The sequence below is a fragment of the Laccaria bicolor genome, genomic scaffold, assembly GCF_000143565.1.
Source record: "Laccaria bicolor S238N-H82 LACBIscaffold_11 genomic scaffold, whole genome shotgun sequence".
NCBI lineage: Eukaryota > Fungi > Basidiomycota > Agaricomycetes > Agaricales > Hydnangiaceae > Laccaria > Laccaria bicolor.
The window spans coordinates 398,448-417,851 of NW_001889882.1; the positions used below are offsets into that span (position 1 = coordinate 398,448).

At 48.3% G+C, this 19,404-nt stretch overlaps 6 protein-coding genes across 6 annotated transcripts; 2 read left to right on the plus strand and 4 right to left on the minus strand.

The window, feature by feature from the left end:
- Positions 1-198: 198 nt before the first annotated feature.
- On the minus strand, positions 199-3,236 carry LACBIDRAFT_296993 (uncharacterized protein; the record flags this gene model as incomplete). The annotated part of the gene is made up of 3 exons (XM_001880815.1): positions 199-2,126; positions 2,180-3,099; positions 3,154-3,236. The coding sequence occupies 3 exons, from the start codon at positions 3,234-3,236 to the stop codon at positions 199-201; spliced, it is 2,931 nt and encodes a 976-aa protein (XP_001880850.1).
- A 2,368-nt stretch (positions 3,237-5,604) lies between these two features.
- Positions 5,605-7,111, plus strand: LACBIDRAFT_296994 (uncharacterized protein; the record flags this gene model as incomplete). Its single annotated transcript, XM_001880585.1, has 5 exons — positions 5,605-5,691; positions 5,742-5,807; positions 5,859-6,322; positions 6,377-6,985; positions 7,042-7,111. 5 exons carry the CDS (start codon positions 5,605-5,607, stop codon positions 7,109-7,111), a joined length of 1,296 nt encoding a protein of 431 aa, XP_001880620.1.
- A 3,488-nt stretch (positions 7,112-10,599) lies between these two features.
- Positions 10,600-11,067, minus strand: LACBIDRAFT_296995 (uncharacterized protein; the record flags this gene model as incomplete). The annotated part of the gene is made up of 3 exons (XM_001880816.1): positions 10,600-10,863; positions 10,915-11,002; positions 11,057-11,067. The coding sequence occupies 3 exons, from the start codon at positions 11,065-11,067 to the stop codon at positions 10,600-10,602; spliced, it is 363 nt and encodes a 120-aa protein (XP_001880851.1).
- A 699-nt stretch (positions 11,068-11,766) lies between these two features.
- Positions 11,767-12,542, plus strand: LACBIDRAFT_296996 (uncharacterized protein; the record flags this gene model as incomplete). Its single annotated transcript, XM_001880586.1, has 2 exons — positions 11,767-12,214; positions 12,265-12,542. 2 exons carry the CDS (start codon positions 11,767-11,769, stop codon positions 12,540-12,542), a joined length of 726 nt encoding a protein of 241 aa, XP_001880621.1.
- A 1,680-nt stretch (positions 12,543-14,222) lies between these two features.
- Positions 14,223-16,314, minus strand: LACBIDRAFT_296997 (glycoside hydrolase family 17 protein; the record flags this gene model as incomplete). Its single annotated transcript, XM_001880817.1, has 15 exons — positions 14,223-14,268; positions 14,323-14,348; positions 14,410-14,433; positions 14,494-14,514; positions 14,579-14,641; positions 14,697-14,759; positions 14,814-14,824; positions 14,888-15,026; positions 15,087-15,276; positions 15,335-15,510; positions 15,564-15,608; positions 15,656-15,676; positions 15,734-15,756; positions 15,813-16,095; positions 16,156-16,314. The coding sequence occupies 15 exons, from the start codon at positions 16,312-16,314 to the stop codon at positions 14,223-14,225; spliced, it is 1,290 nt and encodes a 429-aa protein (XP_001880852.1).
- A 614-nt stretch (positions 16,315-16,928) lies between these two features.
- On the minus strand, positions 16,929-19,083 carry LACBIDRAFT_399441 (rho GTPase-activating protein; the record flags this gene model as incomplete). Its single annotated transcript, XM_001880818.1, has 10 exons — positions 16,929-17,209; positions 17,267-17,809; positions 17,871-18,023; positions 18,080-18,095; positions 18,149-18,181; positions 18,237-18,323; positions 18,379-18,464; positions 18,515-18,537; positions 18,594-18,732; positions 18,804-19,083. The coding sequence occupies 10 exons, from the start codon at positions 19,081-19,083 to the stop codon at positions 16,929-16,931; spliced, it is 1,641 nt and encodes a 546-aa protein (XP_001880853.1).
- Positions 19,084-19,404: the final 321 nt, after the last annotated feature.

Sequence of the window (19,404 nt, forward strand, 5' to 3'; positions counted from 1 at the left end):
TATATCGCTTGAAAGGGTATATTTGATACATCGACAGAAGTACAAACTTCAAGATATCTACGTAGCTTATATATATCGAGTGAGCTACAGTGTGATTAGGGTCTACATGTGTCCACAACGGATACAAAACAATGCTTGGAAGCAATACAACAGGGACCCAGGAATATCCACGAAACAAGACTGACACGGAGAACCACCTCAACTCTCCCCAGAAGACGATAACTTGTGATCAGGATTTGCAATGAATAAACTGGGTCTAGGAGCGAGCCCATAATTGACTGTGATCGGTTTCTTCGTCCTTTCTTCTCTTTGTCTGGTGTTCGTAGGACTTGGCAACTGGTTTGGAGACATCCGCTGCTCATAAGCCTGAACCCGAGACGCGATCCCACTCGCGAGAGGAGAACGCGGACGATTTGCGCCACTAGGAAACACAAAGACGCCCATCGAACCTGGTGATGGTGTTTTAGGAGGAATGATTGCCGTAGGAGGCGCTTTGGTGTTAGAGTTTGGCGGTAGCATCCGCGAAAGTTCCGTGGGCGTCACCTCCACTGGTGATGAAAACATATCCAGGGCTCCGAAAGGGCTTGCTTCATCGAGACTGTGCGTATCAATGCTTAAATTGCCAACAGAGCTGCCACTTTCTCTGGAATAGTGACTTCCCGTCTTGATCCTCTGAACCACGTCCATCGCCCCCGCCATCCGCTCGATGGCCTCTGAGTCGGCCGTGCGCAGCGATGACAGAGACTTGCCATGACCCCCGCCATACATTCGAGTATTTGATTCCTTCCTGAAGAGCTCTTCAGAATAACTCGGCTGTGGCGAAATACGATTATGAGAGGGGGGATTGACGCTCTCCTCGATAGGATGCAGTCTCGGAGGAGGCATCGGATCGAGAAACTCTGACTGGCCGACGGATTGCTTGGATGATACACTGGACTTTCGATCAATCAAATTCGAGCGGGCAAACCGAGACCACCACGAATCGCTTCGACGCATGGGAGGTGAGTGCGCCGGCACAATGGTGGTAGTCAAAGGAAGGGGATGAGATGGCTCAAAAGAGGTCATTGATGTCACGCGGGATGTCGAACCTCCGGATGAGCTGTTTTCAAGCGAGGAGCCTTGATTGTCAAGATCTTGCAATGGAAGTGTATTCTGGGAGCTCTGTTCAAAAAGCGGACTGAGTCCATGCCCTTGAGCTATGGGAAGTGAGGTTTCGATCTCTGGAGGCTGCTGGAATGAATGTGGTACCAGCCGAATTTGATGTGACAATTGGAGGTCTTTATCTGCAGGTTCTCGCCCTTCTTGAATAGGATCGGCGAAGGGATCCATATAGCTTACGCTACTTCGCATGCTGATATAGCTCATGTCTCGACGTTCCCTTGGTCGTCCGTCAGTTGATGCGGCTCCAATAAAACCGGTCTCTTCATTCCGAATGAAAGAGTCATCATCAGCAAAGGGATCAGTTCCTTCCCGTGAGGCAACGCGGCGGCTATTTGAGCTCGGGAAACGACTCTTTCCGAAAGCACTCTTCAACGACCAAGAACTTCCCCCAGTACCGTCCCGCTTCCTGGCATTATACCACTCTCCTAGGTCCTTGGTATCCTCGTCCGCGAGCATATCCCGTCTCTCTTGAGTATTTCTGATGTTCCCTGGCTTCCGCATCATGCCGATCGAATTTAAAATATTCAGATTCCGCCTAAACCCACTGCGCCTTTTCTCTTCATGATAATGGGCGGCAGGAATAATCCCTGCATTTCCGAGATCGTCGCTGCCCCCATAGTCATCTCCATCAATTCCCGAGAAATGTCTCCGATCCCTGTTTTCGAAATGTTTTCGTCGAACGTAATAGACAACGAAACTGGCGGCAACAAGGGCCAACAAACCAAACGTAGTTCCCAGAGCAATCGGGGCCGCTTTCTTGCTATGCGAATCAGAATGGTCGGGTTCCATAGTGGACGTGGGCTGCGCTACTCCTGTCGTTGATGAATGTGGATTATTGGTTGGAGAGGGGGGGCGAGTTTGTGTCGATGTCGCCACTGGTCGAGGCGTGAACGAGGAGGCAAAAGCTCCACTCGATACATCATAAATTAGTAAGGGAGCGGGTGCTGGGCCATTATCCTGATAACCTAATTTCACCCACATGAACATTTAATGCCCTGAATGTAAGGAAGATACTCACCAAAGCCAAAAATGACTTGGTCCCCAGATGAGATCGCAAAGTGATCACGACGTGAGCCTATCTGCGATAAGACGTCGACTTGAGCCCACTTCATGGGATTTTGTGTCATGTCCAAAATCCACCCATCGCCAAAGTTATTTTGAAGGTTTGCATCGCACCCTCCATGAATAATGATCTTCCCGTTTGAAAGTAAAGTTGACGCAAATCCTCTGCGAGGTGGGGGAAGAATGTCACCAGAGACCTGGGCGGTAGACCACGTTGATTGATTTTTGTCAAGGATCCAAACGATAGATAGAGGGATGAGAGCATTGAGCGATTGGCTGTACCCGCCCAATACTAACACACGCCCATCTGGAAGTAAAATTGAGGCATGGCCATACAGATCCGGAGGGGCACTGGGTATTGGGAGCGGCTTGAATGTCGGTCCAGCGGAGTCAAACACGCTATGGTCAGAAAGCGGGTTGTTTGAACCATCCGCCTTCTCTCCCCCAGTTATAACGATTTTACCAGAAGATGTGGAGACTGCTGAGTGGTATATACGACGCATGGGCTGATTTGCCCATGAGACGGGTTGCGTTATCCATGTGGGCGATGAAATATTAGACACATCGAGAAGGGATGCCGAATCAGCGCCGTCAAAAGTAGCTGTTGGTGAGTTCAAGTCAGGTTGGCCACCAAAGGAGAGCATTCGGGTTGAATCAATGGCAGACAAGGTATGCCATGCCAAAGCAGGACCCCATGAAGCCGAGGGGCTTATGAGCTCCCATGGAGGCGCTGAGGCAGAAAATGGGGAAGAAAGAGATAAAAGCAAAAGGTCGTTATTGTTGGGTGCGGCTGTGTACGAGAAAGAGTTGAATTGGTCGGTCTTGCCTCCGTACACGAACAGAGCATCAGTAATCAATGCGGTTGCTTGACCCCACCTGGTTAGGCTCACGTAAAACTAGCTGTACTATGAAACACCATCCAATACTCACCTAGGAAGCGCATTGTAAGCCAAAACGCGGTTGATCAAGCATTCGGGCACAAGAAGACTCCACAACACAGTTCGAAAGCGCATAAGTAACTGCGGATGCGATATCAATGAAGCAAGGTAAATAGTAAAGGGTATTGGATAGCTTGGAGGGTACACTCGCAGGCCAAAGACATGTACAATCGTCAGAGAATCGTTAAAGTCGTGAGTATGGAAGGAATGATTCAATGAATACAGCGGCCGCAAGAAGTGCCAACCGCAGCATCGCCACTCAACAACCTCAACTTGGAATGAACAACGATCAACATTATTATTCACATTCACCTCGAGCCCTTGGTTTAGCCAAAGACCGCCGTGCGTTCTCCGTGGAATCGGTTTTGTAACGTCTGCCGTACAGGTTCTGGTGGAATAAAACTACCGCTTTTCATCAGTGGTATTTTTAGCAAAGGGCAACAGAAATCTTAACTCTCGAGGCACGTCCAGGACACTTGGCAATTCAATGAGGATGGAATGACCGACCCCCTTCCAGAACGAGGCGGTTTGGGCGAACGTTTATCTTTTACATGGAGGAGATATCTGCTCATGCCTTTTAACAAACAAAAAAATCAGGTTCTCCTCTTCGAACGATCAAAAAGGCCTCACCTGCGGACTCGGACAACGGGCGAATTATTGATCGTGAAACATTGTAGTTTCAAAGAGGTGAAGTTCAACTCTTAATTATCCACAAAGTGTGATAAGTAATTGCCATCTGGACATAGGAATATGTCTCTGGCATTTGTCGTTCAAAATACAGCAAATAGCAGGCTATACCAAGAAAGGTCGATCCCACACCTAACGAGCGTTTTTCCAGTCACCCAGCTACAATGTGACATTGGCGTAGTATAGGTGCTGCAAACTAACAGCAGATACTATATAATGCCCTAGTCAAGGTTCACCGTACTTGGCAAACAAAATAGGTAACCTGGACATCAACGTCTGCCAAGCAGCTTCATTCATATTTATACAGTACTGTCGACATTGCGAATTGGTCAGTCGGCAACCTGCTTTTCCACCTTGCATAAGTTGACAATGAGTCTCGTGATCTTGTAGGCAAAACACACTCGGATGAGTTATGAATGGGATTTATTCTGCATGTGAGCTTGATATGTAAGTCAGCCCTTTGCGTAGCTGAGCGAGCCTTCTTCTGCTTTCTTCCAGCAGCGAGATACTGCGATTCTTATGAGATTGTGAAGAATCGATGATACGCCGGCAAAGCTTCAAGTATTGTTTTGGACGTAACCCATATCTAACATCTATTAAGAACGATGTCCTGTCATCACACCTTACAACACCATAGGCGTCGATCGCAAAGGTGGGCAGGGAGAACCCCAGTCTCATTCGCTTCATTTACACTTGATTGAACGTCACAGAAGACAATTTCGTACTTGGGTTCAGCGACAAGACGGCATTCCAACGCCAGCAAGCTACGGTCACTTAGACCCCTGATCGGACGATACCAACCGACGTGCTAAACTCAGCTAACACCCCACACGATGTCCCATTCTTTGCTACTTAGCCGCAGGGAGAGATTTTTCGGCGTTCGCGAGCAAACACGCGCCTCCGCAGTAACAACGACTATGCAAGGCTTCAAATGAATGTAACTTGGACGCCCCCTCTATTCGGCCTTTATTAACACCCAGAAAGAGGCGGCTGCGGGGTGTGTTACTCAACAGGCGCTCTAGCCTCTCAGGCTGCGAACGGCTGTGATGATAAGAACGATGACTTCTTTTACGAACACCGCCCATATCTTTGCATGTTGAACAGAAAAGGAAGAACTTAACTTTTAGGATGTTCACTCTGGTTTCTTCTTGCAGAGGTTCTTTTGTAGATATTTGGCATCGATAAGGAGTGCGGCAGTAGTAGGGCTTACTTACCGTTTCTGGAATGGCTCCCCCGCCTACTAGGCTAAACTTGCATCGAACCAACTTGAACCAACCTTGAACCATGAACAACAACGGCCCAACTACCCGACTTTCACTTTCAGTCTTCTCTTTTTATTCCTTTTTTCCAGTATCATGGGTATGGGTTTTGAAAGCATGCTTGGAAAATCGATGGATCTGTTGGCCGGAATCCTGCAGGTTTTCATTTGAAGACCTATCAGGCCTAATTCGACAGTGCTATCTCGCGTTTGAACATTGGACTGCTTCATTACCGACAAATCCGTCAAACATCACCTTCAGGCGGGATCACTGCATGCACACACAACGACTCAGCTTAGACACAGGTTCATTCAGCCTACTTAGTTCGACTTTGCTCCTGATCTCCGATCCCAAGCACCACTGGATGGCCGCAAATCCCTTGCGATGATATCTATCTCAGATCGGGGTTCTGGCCTATATAACGAACGCACTTCGCAAGACGCTCAAAGGATTTCTTGCTGCGCTTTGATTGAATGAATGCTCCCTTCAATACCCAAATGCCTGTGACTCGCTCGCCCAGGAAGATACTTGGTGTATCGGACGCGGCTACTGCAGATGAAATCAAGCATGCTTATAGGACAATGGTTGGCATCCTCCGGTAGTAGGCATGAAGAGGACCCTGATCGCCCTCTAGGCTTTGAAATGGCACCCAGATCGCCACAACGAGGACAAGGAGAGAGCTACGAGGCGATTTGTTGAGGTAGAGAGGTCAGATTCTGACTTGACTTGCATGTTTGACAACATTTCACAGGTCAATAACGCTTATAGGACATTGGCGCAGGATGAACCGTTGGAAACACAGGTCCCAGATCTTTCTGTTGATCGTCAACGCAGCGCAACCCACTCATCGCTTTCTCGGGCAATGAGTTCGTCTTCCAGCGAGGAGTCTTCTCGCTCCTCGAGTTCGGTCATCCATATCGCTGCTTCAAGCGCGGAATCGCTTATCACGCCGCCATCTAGTCACGCAGAGAGTGTTCGCCCTTTCAGTAAACAAGGCCAGCGTAAAGGTCCCATGGACCAATTCCAAAGATCTACAGAGCCCCCCAACCGATCACGGATGCCAGCTCCGAGCGCAGACTTCCGTCGACAACCTCCATTTATTCCCGCGAATCGATCTCACGATTTGGCAAGTGCGACCTCAGATGGGCAAGAACAGACGGTCCCAGTGGCGCGTAACCCTCAAAATTTGCGGAACGTCACTGGATCACGCAGAAGGTAGCTCGGAGTGTTGCCATGCTTTCAATTTAATGTTGCTGAGTCCGTTTGTAGCATGCCCTTCTCTATCTTGCCGCCCAGTACAACTGTGCCGCAGACCCCATTGGATTTTTCGTTAGGACCACCAAGGACCAAGAAAGTTCAAGCATCACCATACAATCTCCCATTACCATCGCTGGGCGTTGGTTCATCGGGAGCATCTATCTATTCGCTCTCCCTGTCTCTCGAAGACCTCATGAGGGGTAAACATTTCCAATTTAGCATCACACGCCGCCTTCTTTCTGGCAGGTCGAAGAGTATCGTTCTCGACGTCGACATCCCGCCTGGGTGCCGCATTGGCACTAAAATTCTCTGTCGCGGCGTTGGTAATGAGGCACGGAACGGCACTCAGCAAGATATTGTTTTCGTCATCGACGAAGCCTATCATCAGAAGTTCAAGCGGGTCTTGGACGATCTTATCATGGATATACGTCTGCCTTGGTCTGACACGTTACCCCTCCAAGGGGGTTATATTGACTTTGCGGGGCTTGAGGGTCGGAACCTTTCTATCTATATCGACTACCCCCGAAGTAGATCCATGAAAGGCGTAAACGTCGTCACTGGTGCAGGTATGCCAATCAGAGAGGGAGGCTCGGTGGTAGGGAGAGGAAATCTGACTGTCCGGTGGGTCTTTTTAATTCTTTATAAGTTCAACTTTTGACCGTGAAGCCTTTTCGAAGGTGGGAGATCTTTCCCCCACCGCCTAAAATTATGCAATATGTTAGAAAGGTGTGGCATCATAGACAGTAAGCGGTTATTAGTATTATGAATGATGTTGGTGGTCCGTTATCTCTTATTATTATTGTACTTACATCTCTTGGATGCTGTCGTTCGTTTACTGTGTCCTGAATAATGAACAAATGTGCGTAGAAGCTTTTCCCATGACTGAATCTCTATTCAACTAATCGCAAATGCCGAACATATAATGTACGTATGTCACAGTGCATTTGCGTCCGCTTGAGTGGCCTTCATGCCATAGACACTATTGTTGTCGTTGTTATCGGGTTTGAAATTCGAAGTATTATGATCTAACTCATAAATTTCTCCGTCGTTCGCGGCGGTCGAAGATCCCTCCATCACCTTTCAAAAGAGAGGTAAGTAAAATTTGTTGAAGATACGACGGACAAGGGACCAATCGCGCACACTACGATTGTATCGTGGCAGAACGGCAAAGGTAGGGTTTGGTTCTCTTCGCAACGTCGTCGATGTAGATGTGGTTGGATCGAGTTTTTCACGGAGATATTCGCGTGAGTTTAACCTAAAAAGTACTAGATCGGCTGGTGACTCTTGTGGTTACGAGGAAAACGAACAGAGCAAGGAAAGAGTTCAAATATGCTGGAAAAAATATATCCGTGAGTATCCGTGCAGTCTGAGCAACAGTTGTACCCTCACTTTTGGTCAACAAGAAGCCGATACCTCCATACACCGTGGCTTGAGGTAAAGCTAGGAACTATTTTTGTAGTCATTTTACCATGAACAGTAGAATCAGCGAGGATAGGGAAACCCACCGTTGCTAGTTCACTGATTGAAAGACATCTGATCATAGAGTATCATCAGTTTCCACAACGTCGAAGAGAGAGTCTATGACCGACGTCGTCATAAGGTTTGTGTTGACAGTGAAGAGTATCAAAATTCTAATAACGTGGTCTGTGCTGGGGCTCCTTTGACTGACGTGAGCTCTTCCATGTTACCATCGATGGTGGTTTCTTACGGGCCCACAACCTCTGACCGAGCGCGACGGAGAGTTATGGCTTTAGGAATGATCAGATGAAATCCTGGCAAAGAGCGCGAGTGAATTACTCATCGCAATTGTGATCATCACGTCAAAAATTATCCTGCTTGATGTGGAGAGTTTGTAGGCCAGCTTCTCATCAAGGTTAGATATGCATGACGTTGGGATATTCAATGTTTACTATGAATCTTTGGGTGTTCGCCGTCAAGAGACGATGATAAAACCCGGTAACAGCCAGATCTATGTGGAAAATTAGACAGAGATGGTGCAGTGTTTAGTTACGCACCCATCGATGAGGCTCTAATGAACATCTGTCCGTCAAATTTGTAAGTGTAGCAAAGTATGAGTAGTTACCGAAACTCAACAGGGCAAGCGATGTCTGTTTGCCAAGGGAATTATGTACCAAACCTACGGAAGGACTTGGGGACGAATAACTCACCGTCAGCCCGGTAAACAATAGTCTGTAGACGAGTTTCAACGAAGGTATACTAAATATCCAAATTCGCCAGCAAAAGAAACTGTAAGTTCATGTTACTTCGTCATCTGGTGCTTGTGAGACGGAAAAGTTGTCCCACAGCTGGATGAAGAGGACCAAAATTGCCTGCAAAATTGTCAGGTCGAATACGATTGTGCGAGGCACGATAGGTACTCCAATGCATGATTGCGCCTGTTGCAATAAATTGGGATAAATCCGGCTGAAACTTGTTCACAAGAAAATGGCCTACGAAAATAAAGCTTTTAAGATAAGTTTTAGTAGACGAAGACTGAAGAAAGCGAGGTGATATGCATACACTTCACCACTCCGAGCTCCCCCAGTGGGAAGTAATGCTGGATTCAAATAATCGGACACTAAAAATTTGTAAATTCCCGCAGTCATTGCGAGCTGCTGCGCAGAATCCAACGCCTTCCAGGGCCGTCAATATGTTGTAGAACTAGAAAGGTCGAGGAAAATCATTACGCTGCAGTTACCTGTTGAGTAGGCAGCCTATACTGAAATGAAATTGGTAACTCACAAAAGCAAGTAAACCAATGTTTTGAGCCACAATTTGTCACTTTGGCTTCGAGGAGTTGTAATATAAATGAACGTCTGGAGACAGATGACACCGTATAAACTGTGATTCAGGTAAGGTGAAGATATGATATGGGCTGAAAACTTACATTGTCGCGATATTCGAGCCGATGAACAACGCTCCCAGTGTTTTGTCAAATGTTGGGATCTTGACGCCAACTGGCGAAGGGCCAGACATGACTTGAAGCTTGAGGTCGAGAATGGAACTGTCAAGCGTCGATGGACATAAGTATTATATATCAAGTGACGTGGGATTAATCATTAAACGGGGCAGTCGGACTGTAACGGCGTCGTGGGCAACCGGAGAAGCAAGACTAACCGTTCATGTGTCTTTACGAGAGATTTGACCTGCGAAGGCGTCCTTTCCCACCAGTTCCCTGGCTATAAATTTCAATGGTTCTTTTCCCCAGTGGAGAGCTGTGGAGAGGCTCCGGAGTCCTAGGTTATCAAGTCGCTGGACATACCAGAAGGCAGCGTGAGAGTCGTGCATTTGGTAAGAAACCGCCAGCGCTGAGAAACAAGTAAGGGTGGTGGCCGAGAGCGCCGAACGCAGTTCAAATCATTTTAACGCCGCCCATGCATCTTAGTACTGGTTGACCTGTTGCACGTAAATCTCTAGAATCCAAAAAGAAAAAGAAAAAGTCAGTTGAACGAAACCATGCTGACCCTTGATGAGTCTAGGCTCAGTCACATCTAATCCAGTTGCAGAATCGCACTTGCGGGCGTTGGGTGTGCACAACGCCTGGTGGGCGATCATCATAGAGTTTGATCACGCTGAGCGTTGATTGTCGGTCGAAATTGAGAGCCTGCTTCGATACTCCACACTTCCGCACCGAGACATGTGGTACTTCAAGTTGCCAATGATACACCAAAATAGTTGTGGCTGATTGGAGCACAGATTTGTCGTGTCAGAGAAGTTACTTTGTGCGAGCGTGTTCAACTCGAAACCCTGTGTCAGCCTTGCGGCATCAATTGGACCAGTTGTGGCTGATTGGAGCACAGATTTGTCGTGTCAGAGAAGATCACTCCGTGCGAGCATGTTCAATTCGGAAACCTGTGTCAGCCTTGCAACACAACATCAATTGGAACCACAAATCATACAGTCGAAACGTTTTTCCAAGCTACACATCAATGCTCTTCAACAACGTCTCCGTAAAGTCATACAACTGACGTTGCCTCTCCTCATCCAAGGCGCCCGGAGCTTGTGTCACCGTAACATTTGGCGGACAAATGTATGAACCGCTGACGATATGCGGGTCGTCGCGCGGCGAACATGCCGCGTACACCGTGGTGAAGGCCCCTTGTTCCTGAGGATGCATTATTGTCCCGAGAAGTCGTATCCAAAGCGATGGGAAGGGCAGCGTATTCAGAGAACGGATGGCGCCATCCTGAGTGGAGGTGAGAAGAGGGACGTGAGTTAAACAGAAGAGACATACGCTAAGGATGGCACCGGGATGTACAAGCAGCACCATCACCTTGGAGTTTTCTGCTGCAAGGCGTTTGGCGAGATAATTTGTCCACAGGTGAACGGCGAGTTTGGAATATTCTGCTATCATTAGGCATGTGTAGCAAGTATTTCACGCGGCTCGACTCACTGTATCGCGACATTGTTGGGAGCAGGGACCAGTTGAATTTATGATTCCAAGCTTCCTTAGAACTATAATCGAGATGGGTGACATCTTTATGGCCAGATGATCCGACCTTTATGCGAGGAGGGATTAGAAAATTGGAGAGGCAAAGAAGGAGACTCACGTTGATGATGCGCACATCGTCTCCATTAGCTGCGGTAGATTCGAGCAGAGGTAAAAGTGTACGCGTAAACACGAACGGGCCCAAGTAGCTTAATGTGAAGGAAATGAGAAGCGAAGGGTCGCGAAACACAATCATTACATACTTAACCGCCATGTTATCTTGGACGTCGTCCTGGTTCTTTTGCGGATTTCCAAGGTCGGCGATTCTAGATAAAATCCACCGTCAAGAGTGGTAGAGTTGCGAAAGATGATAGGCAATACAGGGCGGCATTATTGACTGAACGAACTGTGTGAGCACTAGATCTGCCATGTAGCAAATATAACCAACTCAAGATATCCAGTCTGTTCTCCTTCTCCATGAACTTTTGCGCAGAGGCTTTGGCAGTACGAGGGTCCTTCAAGTCGAGTTCGTGCCAGACGACCTCACCAAAACCAGGCTCGCGGCCTTCCTTTTCTACGCGTTCCAGAGCCTCTTTTGCGCGGTCTTCGTTTGGAGAAGCCATATAGACCTTATCGTAGCATTTTAGAACAATAATGTTGAACGTCCTGGTAGGCACGAACTTTGGCGCCCAATCTCAAGAAATGTTGCAGACTTGCGAAGCCAATGCCACTGCTACTCAATTTCATCAGTGTGCTGCATAACTTGCAGGATTGACTTCCAGACCTTGACCCTGTGACAATAACAACTTTTCCTTTTAGACTGGGGAGGTCCTGGATTGGATTAAAGGTCTTGGAGGGAGCAACACCCATTGTGGCGGGCGAGTGAGAAAGTGATAGTGGAACGACATCAGTCGAGGAAACTTGAATAAAGCGTCAGAGGACTGGGGAGCTCGGCGCCGAGTCTGCCGAGGTCATGCCTTCACCTTCAATCACATCCCACTTGCACCCCACCCATGGCTTCCACCCATCCTCAATAACCACCCTAACTCTCCTGCACCACCACCAAAATTGCACTATCCATCTATACTACACGCTTCCCCCTCAAATATTCGTCGATCCCCATGAACTAGCCCTTCGACGTGCTTCGTATGCTTACAGGCATTGGGGAAGTACGGAGCTTGAGAAGCCTGCACATGCGTTGGATACAGGGGAGGCGGATACGGAGGTGCTTATTATTTCTGAGGACACGAAGTTCCTCGTTGGCGTTGACGGTACGGACACGGTAGCGCAAAGGGAGGTGACGGTTGATGTTCCCATGCATTTGCGCTATGGACGTCCGAGCGCGAGTGGGGGGTACGAGGAGGTTCAGCTGAGGTGGCCTACTGCTTTCTTTCTCTGTCCCAGCGACTCGTCCTCGTCAGGCAAGTATCAGTCAACCCAAACCTAACTGACTTACAATTAAACCCAACAGACCATCTACCCTCACATTTGTGTCCTGATCTCAGCCTTCCAACTCACGTTCTCAACTCCTTGCCCCCCAAGAAGAGTTGTTTCCCTGTTCACCCCCTTCCAAGTTCTGGCCCCAATAGTAACACTATTCTACTACCACTAGGAAACACGGCCCACCTCGCAGCCGTTGAGATAGGCACGGCGGCCGTCATACTCGCGTGCTTTTTCTGGCTTGTGAAAGTGGCTTGGGACACGGCGGGAAGGTTGAACGCGAAGAGGAGGAATTCAAAGCGGGAGTAGGCTTAGCTTTAAATGGGATCGATGCGGGTTGTGTGCTCTGTGCGATTAGAGAACTGGAAGGCAGCACAAGGAGGCTTATTCCCTTCGCCATTCCCCTCTCCCGGTTGCCCTTACCTGAACATACAACATCATTTTACCTCTGCCAGCACCTCTTTTGTGTCGTTTGACCCCTCGCCTATACCTTTTTTGACGTTTCTCAAGCCGTCTTTGCTTCGTGTCGATCGAATTTTTCGTGTTAATCGACATATGGCACCCTTTGAATACTTTGAATACTGCCACCCCTCTGCTATATTCGATCTCGGGAACCGTTCTTCCACCTCTCATCACACTGGACTCTATCGCGGCCTTGCTGACGGAAGGTGTAAGAAAGGTGCGTCTACGCGACTGTCTCTATGTGCCCATGGATATTGAAGTGATTCTAACACAGTGGCTTTAACAAGCTTGAGGTTTTCACGAGGGCAAAAGAAGGAGATGGACGGCTCCAGACTGCGCCGGGGTTCAATTCTACTTTGTCGATTGCGCTCGCTACGATCCAATGAAGACCCTTTGATCATTCCACATCCGACGAAGTTTTTTCGATTGTACTTTTCTCAGTCGTCTTTGTATCATTCGGGGTTTCGCAAGAATGACCTCATGTCCATCCAACAAACGTGTGTATGCTGGTGCATCCTGGCCCCTGAGCTGACGTAGCGGCAAAGTAACGCGTTATATCCTCAAAATAAGCAACTGATTGTGCAAGACGAGCCTGCCAAATCCCTGTCAGTGCAAGAAGCTAGTCAGGTTGTCTGTCTTGCGTTGCATCCTCCAGTCTTGACCTGTAAGCTTTAAGTTTTGCCTTTGAGCCTTTTCACAATAAAATGTCCAAGATGTCCATGTCTCTTCAAGGTCAATTTCCTCCATTGGCCTAATGGTCTAGTAGTATGATACGCGCTTCGGGAGATTCATCCCGCTCCTCTTAGAGGAGCTCTGATTGTGCGTGGTCCCGGGTTCAATTCCCGGTTGGGCCCTAATTTTGAGCACATACAACGTGTGACTTTTTTTTTTTTGTGATCTCCCCAGATCAGTATAAGTACTTGTGAAGGGTTAGCGCAAGTATACACGCAGGCGAGTCAATCAGAAGAGCAATCCGAGCGACGTTCGGCAACGAGGATACGCATAAACCTTGTAGTTCTTCGAACGTTCAGTAAATACAAGCATTGATGGTGTAGCGGTAACATTGGGTCTTCCCATGGCCTAGCTCCGGGTTCGACTCCCGGTCAATGCAATATGGCTTTCAATTTTTTTTTTGTTTGCCACATATAGTCACTCACTGAGTGCTCCGAACACGCAGCACTCTTCGCTCTTTTGCCGCGAAACAAAAACATAAAAGGTTCCACAGTGACAAAGAGTGTATGTAGTTGTAAGTATATACAATACAGCGAACCAAACGGTAGGATGTGTATGAAGTTAGGCTGTACCTGCGGTTGTTAACGAGCTAGCTACCTTGGTCCGATCATGGAAATATTTTGTCCAAGTACGAATAGAATAATCCAAGTAAGTCCAAATCTGTCGTGATATCGTAACAGAATAAAGGAATGGAGGGGTAGTGTGTTATAACTGTCAGTGTCGGAATAGAGGTGCTGAACAGATAAGTTCGTTGGGGTAAACTTCAAAGATCGGCAGCGGTGTTCACGTTTTTATTTATGGGGATTGGCAGTTGGGTATCTCAATGTTTTTGAGGGTGCGGCTAAATGAAAATGGTGAGAAGCTGGAAGTGAAAGATGAAACGAGGGAGACTTACTTTGCGGTGAATAGTCCCCACCAGCCCTGCAAAAAAATGAAGCGGAATTAGAACGGTGGGGAATGAGTCAATCAACGGGCAACGCACCTCAACACCACCAAAGGTTACATCCTTTTGTAAAGATCAACGTCAGCATAATGCGATATCGAGGTGGGAAAGAGTTTGACGAACCTTCCATGTCTCATCATAGAACTATTTATTGTTCAACGTGTCGTCAACAACAATTTCATTTACCCACGGAAATAGAGCGACGCACCTCAAAGTAGAAATATCCAGTTCCATTGCTATTGGCTTGGCACACAAAGGTATCAAGGAAGATCTAAGCGAAAAAGTCAGCCGCGAGCTACTGTCATGCGTGAAGACAAGGCTGGTACTTGAAGATTGGCCTCTGATGCGAGGGAAGGTCCATCTGATGCAGCCGCAGCATTGGAGGATTTCTAAATGCCGCACCGTCAATTACTATTCGTCAACAGTTACTTAACAAGACATACCGTTGGCCATCCTAGTGCGCGAAAGAGACGTACATGAACGAATGATCAAGAAGAAGAAAGGAAGAGGAACTCACCTGTTTCAGCGATGTACATCTTTGGCTTGTTAGAGAGCGCTTGGGCCTGGGCTACATCATTCTGCTGGAAAAAGTCTGACGTCCAGCCCGCGGCATCATCTATGCTGACATTCCCAAACCACGGATGCACATTTGCCATCTAAATGCATCATAAAGTCAGCCAAGCGTCGGCGAGACATCGGAGATTTGCAAGACGAACCCCGTAATCCACAACCTGCAATACCTCATTGTTGAAATAGCTACCAGCGTCCGCCGTACCAACCGGCATGCTGCCCAAGTTCATGGCCGCAAGCATGCTCCTCGTGTCGTTGATAAACGGGATAAGAATCGCTGCACCCTGGTTCCCCACAGCGCTGTTGGGATCGTTCACACCGTTACCAGTCACCCAACTATATAAAATTTCAGTTGTTGAGCTTCGAGTTCTGGGAGATGAAGACGGAAACACACTTGAGCATGAACTCGTTACCGACAGTGACGCCTGCGATATGTTGCGTTCCGTAGGTCTGGATCGCGGACTGAATGAGATCGCGTTGACGCTCGTATGCGGTGCCATTGTCCGTTGCGACGGGGTAGTTTCCTAGATAAACAGACATGTTCACTTTGGTTTGCTTGATTGCTTCAAGCTGCAACGATTGGTCTTTAGTATAGAAAGTGATGTAGAGGTAAGAAAACGTACGACGAGCGCCGATTGGTTACAATCAGCTCCATAAAGGCGAATGCGCTGAGTACCTGTCAGTTGAAGTTACGGGCTAGCACCATTCGACTCACAGGGGTCAATTGCGACAAGAGCTACATCGTAACCGGTAAGAAAGCTCTTCAAGGTAGAGATCATGAAAAAGTAAACACCTGGATATCCGTTATCACCTCCGCTAAACAACGCAAAAATATCAACTTTCCGCTCTAAACCCACAGACATAAAACTTACAAAGAGAGTTTCCACAATCCGGTAATTGCGATCCAGCAGGGGTATATGCCATTCCCCAAAACGACTGATGCAACTTTGGGTTCTTCACAAACGTACTAGGATCATTCGGGTTTGTCTGCGTCACCGACGAATTCGAATTTGACGAGCCTGAACCACCGCTGCTGCCGCTGCCACCCGAGGTCGACAAGGTCTTGGAGTTTTTGCTGTTATTCTTGGACACCACAACGCCCACGACCACAACGATAATGATGACCCCAATCAACGCGAGACCACCGCCAATCATCTTTTCAACCCGGCGTCAACATTGAATCACTGAGAAAGTCTCATAGTAAGCGAGACGAACCATCATCTTAGATCTTTTCGTGCGCCTCGCAGCATCAGCGGTCCACAGCGCGCCGCCGCTTCCAACAGTAGCAGTCCCCGTATTCGAGAACCCATACTTCCTCCCTTCAGGATCCAGTTCCGGACTGGAATCATGATACCCTTGGTTGTTCGCACTCATATTGTGACGGTCTCCAAAGTCGACAGTCGAGTCTGTAGCGGTCGGGCGATATGCTTGAAATGCGCCTGCTGAGGCTGAGGGAGGGGTTGAAAGAAGAGGAATGTCGTTGTTGTGGAGATGTCCTGTGGGGCCATGTGCTAGCTGTTTATACAAACCGGTTCCATCATCAATGTCAAGTGATATGTGTATTTATAGAGCACACTCACGGGAACGGTGTCGTAGTAGCTGTCCTGGGCGGCCGGATCGTCTCTGTAGGCTGGCATTGTAGAAGGGGAAGGGGGGAAGGTAAGGGTGCAAAAGGAAGGGAACGGATACAGTTACAAATGCAGGTCAAATGTGTCGGAAACAACGCCCGCTTCCAGGTGTCGTTTCGCCTTTTTGCTGCGTAAGCTATTTTTATCATCTCTAAAAATAGATCACTGGCAATTAGCGGTATATTATACGGTTAAAACAACAAGGGTGGGCGTAAAAAAAAAAAAAGAGAAAGTCTTAAAAAAAACATATACACGGACAGAAAATCGTCTCTTCGTCCAAGCAGAAAAAACGCTGTACAGTCCATCCCAAAAGCAAACAAAAAAGCGGACGCACGACGAACGGCTGACGACTAGGCACCTTTACGAAGTCCAATTGCCCTGTTGCCCCTGACCTCCCAAAGCCGCTGACACTCTCCGCTGTTTTTTCAACACGCGCGCCTTTTCCTTTTCCTTCTGTTCCTTCTCTTCGCCTTCCCCACCGCCCTTCCTTCGAGATGGTAACGTCCGACTTCTGGTAACACTTAAGGGACCAACGCCACCACCATGACCATGCTCTGGCACCGTAGAACTCTCCAATGACGGCGAGTCGTCCATATCACCCTCTGCCAGAGCGCCGAACGCCATCCGATCTGGCGGATCATCTGTCATCAACCCATCAGCGCCTTGAACATTAGACTTAAAACCAAGAGAAAGCGCACCATGCTTGTCTGTCGTCGTCCGTCTCCTCATCGCCTTGATCCTTTCTTTATCGCCAGCAAGAGCTCTCGGCACCAACTTCCATCCTCCCCCGCCAACATGCGAATACTCCTCGTCCGAACTTGGAATCACCATGATATCATCGACATCTGATGCCCCACTGCCTCCTGTCCAAGGTTCCTCCATAACCGATCTGGGCATCATTCCGCCAACGCCGGTCGTTGGTGTTGTGTCCGACCGGACATAGCCAGCTGGTGCAGAACTCTCAGCAGTCTGCCGATGTCCTAACGATGACGAGCTACCCCCGACCTGCTGCCCATGAGATGGTTGCGTACTTGGCCCACTTTGACTTTGGCCGGTATCCCTACGTCCCAATGGTCCTTCCCTTCTAACTGTACTATTAGGTGGCGGTGGTATGTCTAACATAAACCAGTCTTGTTGGGCAATGAGGAATTCTAACACGCGTTGGCTGAGTGCATGTTCTTGTGGCGACAGCTCGTGATTTGGATGCGAGATCAGGCCGGGACGGAAGATGACTGCTAGATCTGTGAGTAGAAAGGCGCATCAGACGGTACGATTTTATATCATGGGGGTGAATGGACGAACTGGTAGCCGTCATAAGATTCTTCTCGCTCTTCCTTGCAAACACAGATAGTAGGTCGAGGACATAGAGAAGGAGATATTGGTTTGCTCTTGGCATCTTGCGAATGAGCGACTTGTATGTAGAGATCACCTCTTCTTGATTAAATGGTTCTTTTGCTTAACAAAGAAAACATGTTAGACAATACAAGGAAGAGACACAAAAGTTGAATTACCTAGCGCGTCTCGAAACTATACCCAATGCGTTAATATATTGGGGCGTTCACGAAAGAAAAGAAACGAACATGATGGTACATATCATGGGGTATTACAGGTTCCTGAAAAGACCATATTCATTGCGAAACGGGGACAAGACAAATGAAGGAAACCTACGGGCATTTGCGTGAGGTATCTTCGAAAGACGCTCGCCACATCGTGAGTCGTGTAATGTTCTTGTTTCCAATCGAGGTTTTTGCCATACTGAAGGACAAAAGGTCAGTGGATGATAAACGATGAGAGTGGATCAAGACGCAACACGTGGGGGAGTCTCAAACGAAGCTTGAAGATCGCGCATTCTTCGACTTGACCCGTTGACGCGAAACGTGCCCGGAACTTCCGTAGCTATGTATAGACGTCAGAAAAGCAGGCGCGAGGAAGTAACTATAAGCTACCATTCTCTTTGAGATACAACCCACTTTGACACGATATCGATTAGCTCAAATGTAGAAAAAGGGAAAAACACGGGCGCACCATTTGGCCACCACGACGGGGATGTAACCCCAAACGTACAACTCTCCATTTGAGTTTGCGGTGGAGATCTGCACGCTGGCGTGGCTTAAGCTTTCCTTCAAGGGTTTCCCAAAAACGGGATGTGGGGCGTTGTCTGGACCTGAGTAGTACGGCAGAGGGCAGCAGGTCAGCGGGGGTGAAAACCAAACGTGAAAAACGCGAAAAACGCACTTCGATAGGCAGAAAGGGCCTTGCCCTCCCTTTTCGCCTTCTCCTTCTGGGCAAAAGTAAAATGGTTCCACCACGCCTTGAGGCTTGCTTTAGTCGGTGGATTCGGATCTGGACGTGAACGTGTGTATGGGGGATGTGATTCTGAAATCATCGTGTCTGAGAGGGGGACGAGAGGGTCGTTGGTGGTTGGTGGAGTCGTTGGCGGGGTGGAGTTTAAGGGTGCTGTGTGAATGGGTTTGGGTTGGTTATTGTTCGAAGTTGGGTCCGGATCCTCTACCATGCCAACACCTCCCGCGAGGGACTCGACTGCTTGTCTTGTTAGTCCGGAGTGTGTTGGCGCTGTATGCCTGCGCACGGGACGCTTTAAAGAGAACAAGGCGGAAAGCTTTGCTCCGAGGGTGTGTTTCTGAGGAGACGGAGAAAGAATAGGTGATTGTGGAGACGCTGTATGTGATTCAGGCAGCGCCAGGACGGGAGATGTAGTGAAGAGAGAAGGTATGGTTAGGATTGCCGATGGAGTCGCTGTATACGGGAGAGGACAGTGCGCATGACGTTGTGCGGACACAGCCACACAAACACACTTCCGTTCACAACTCTTTCT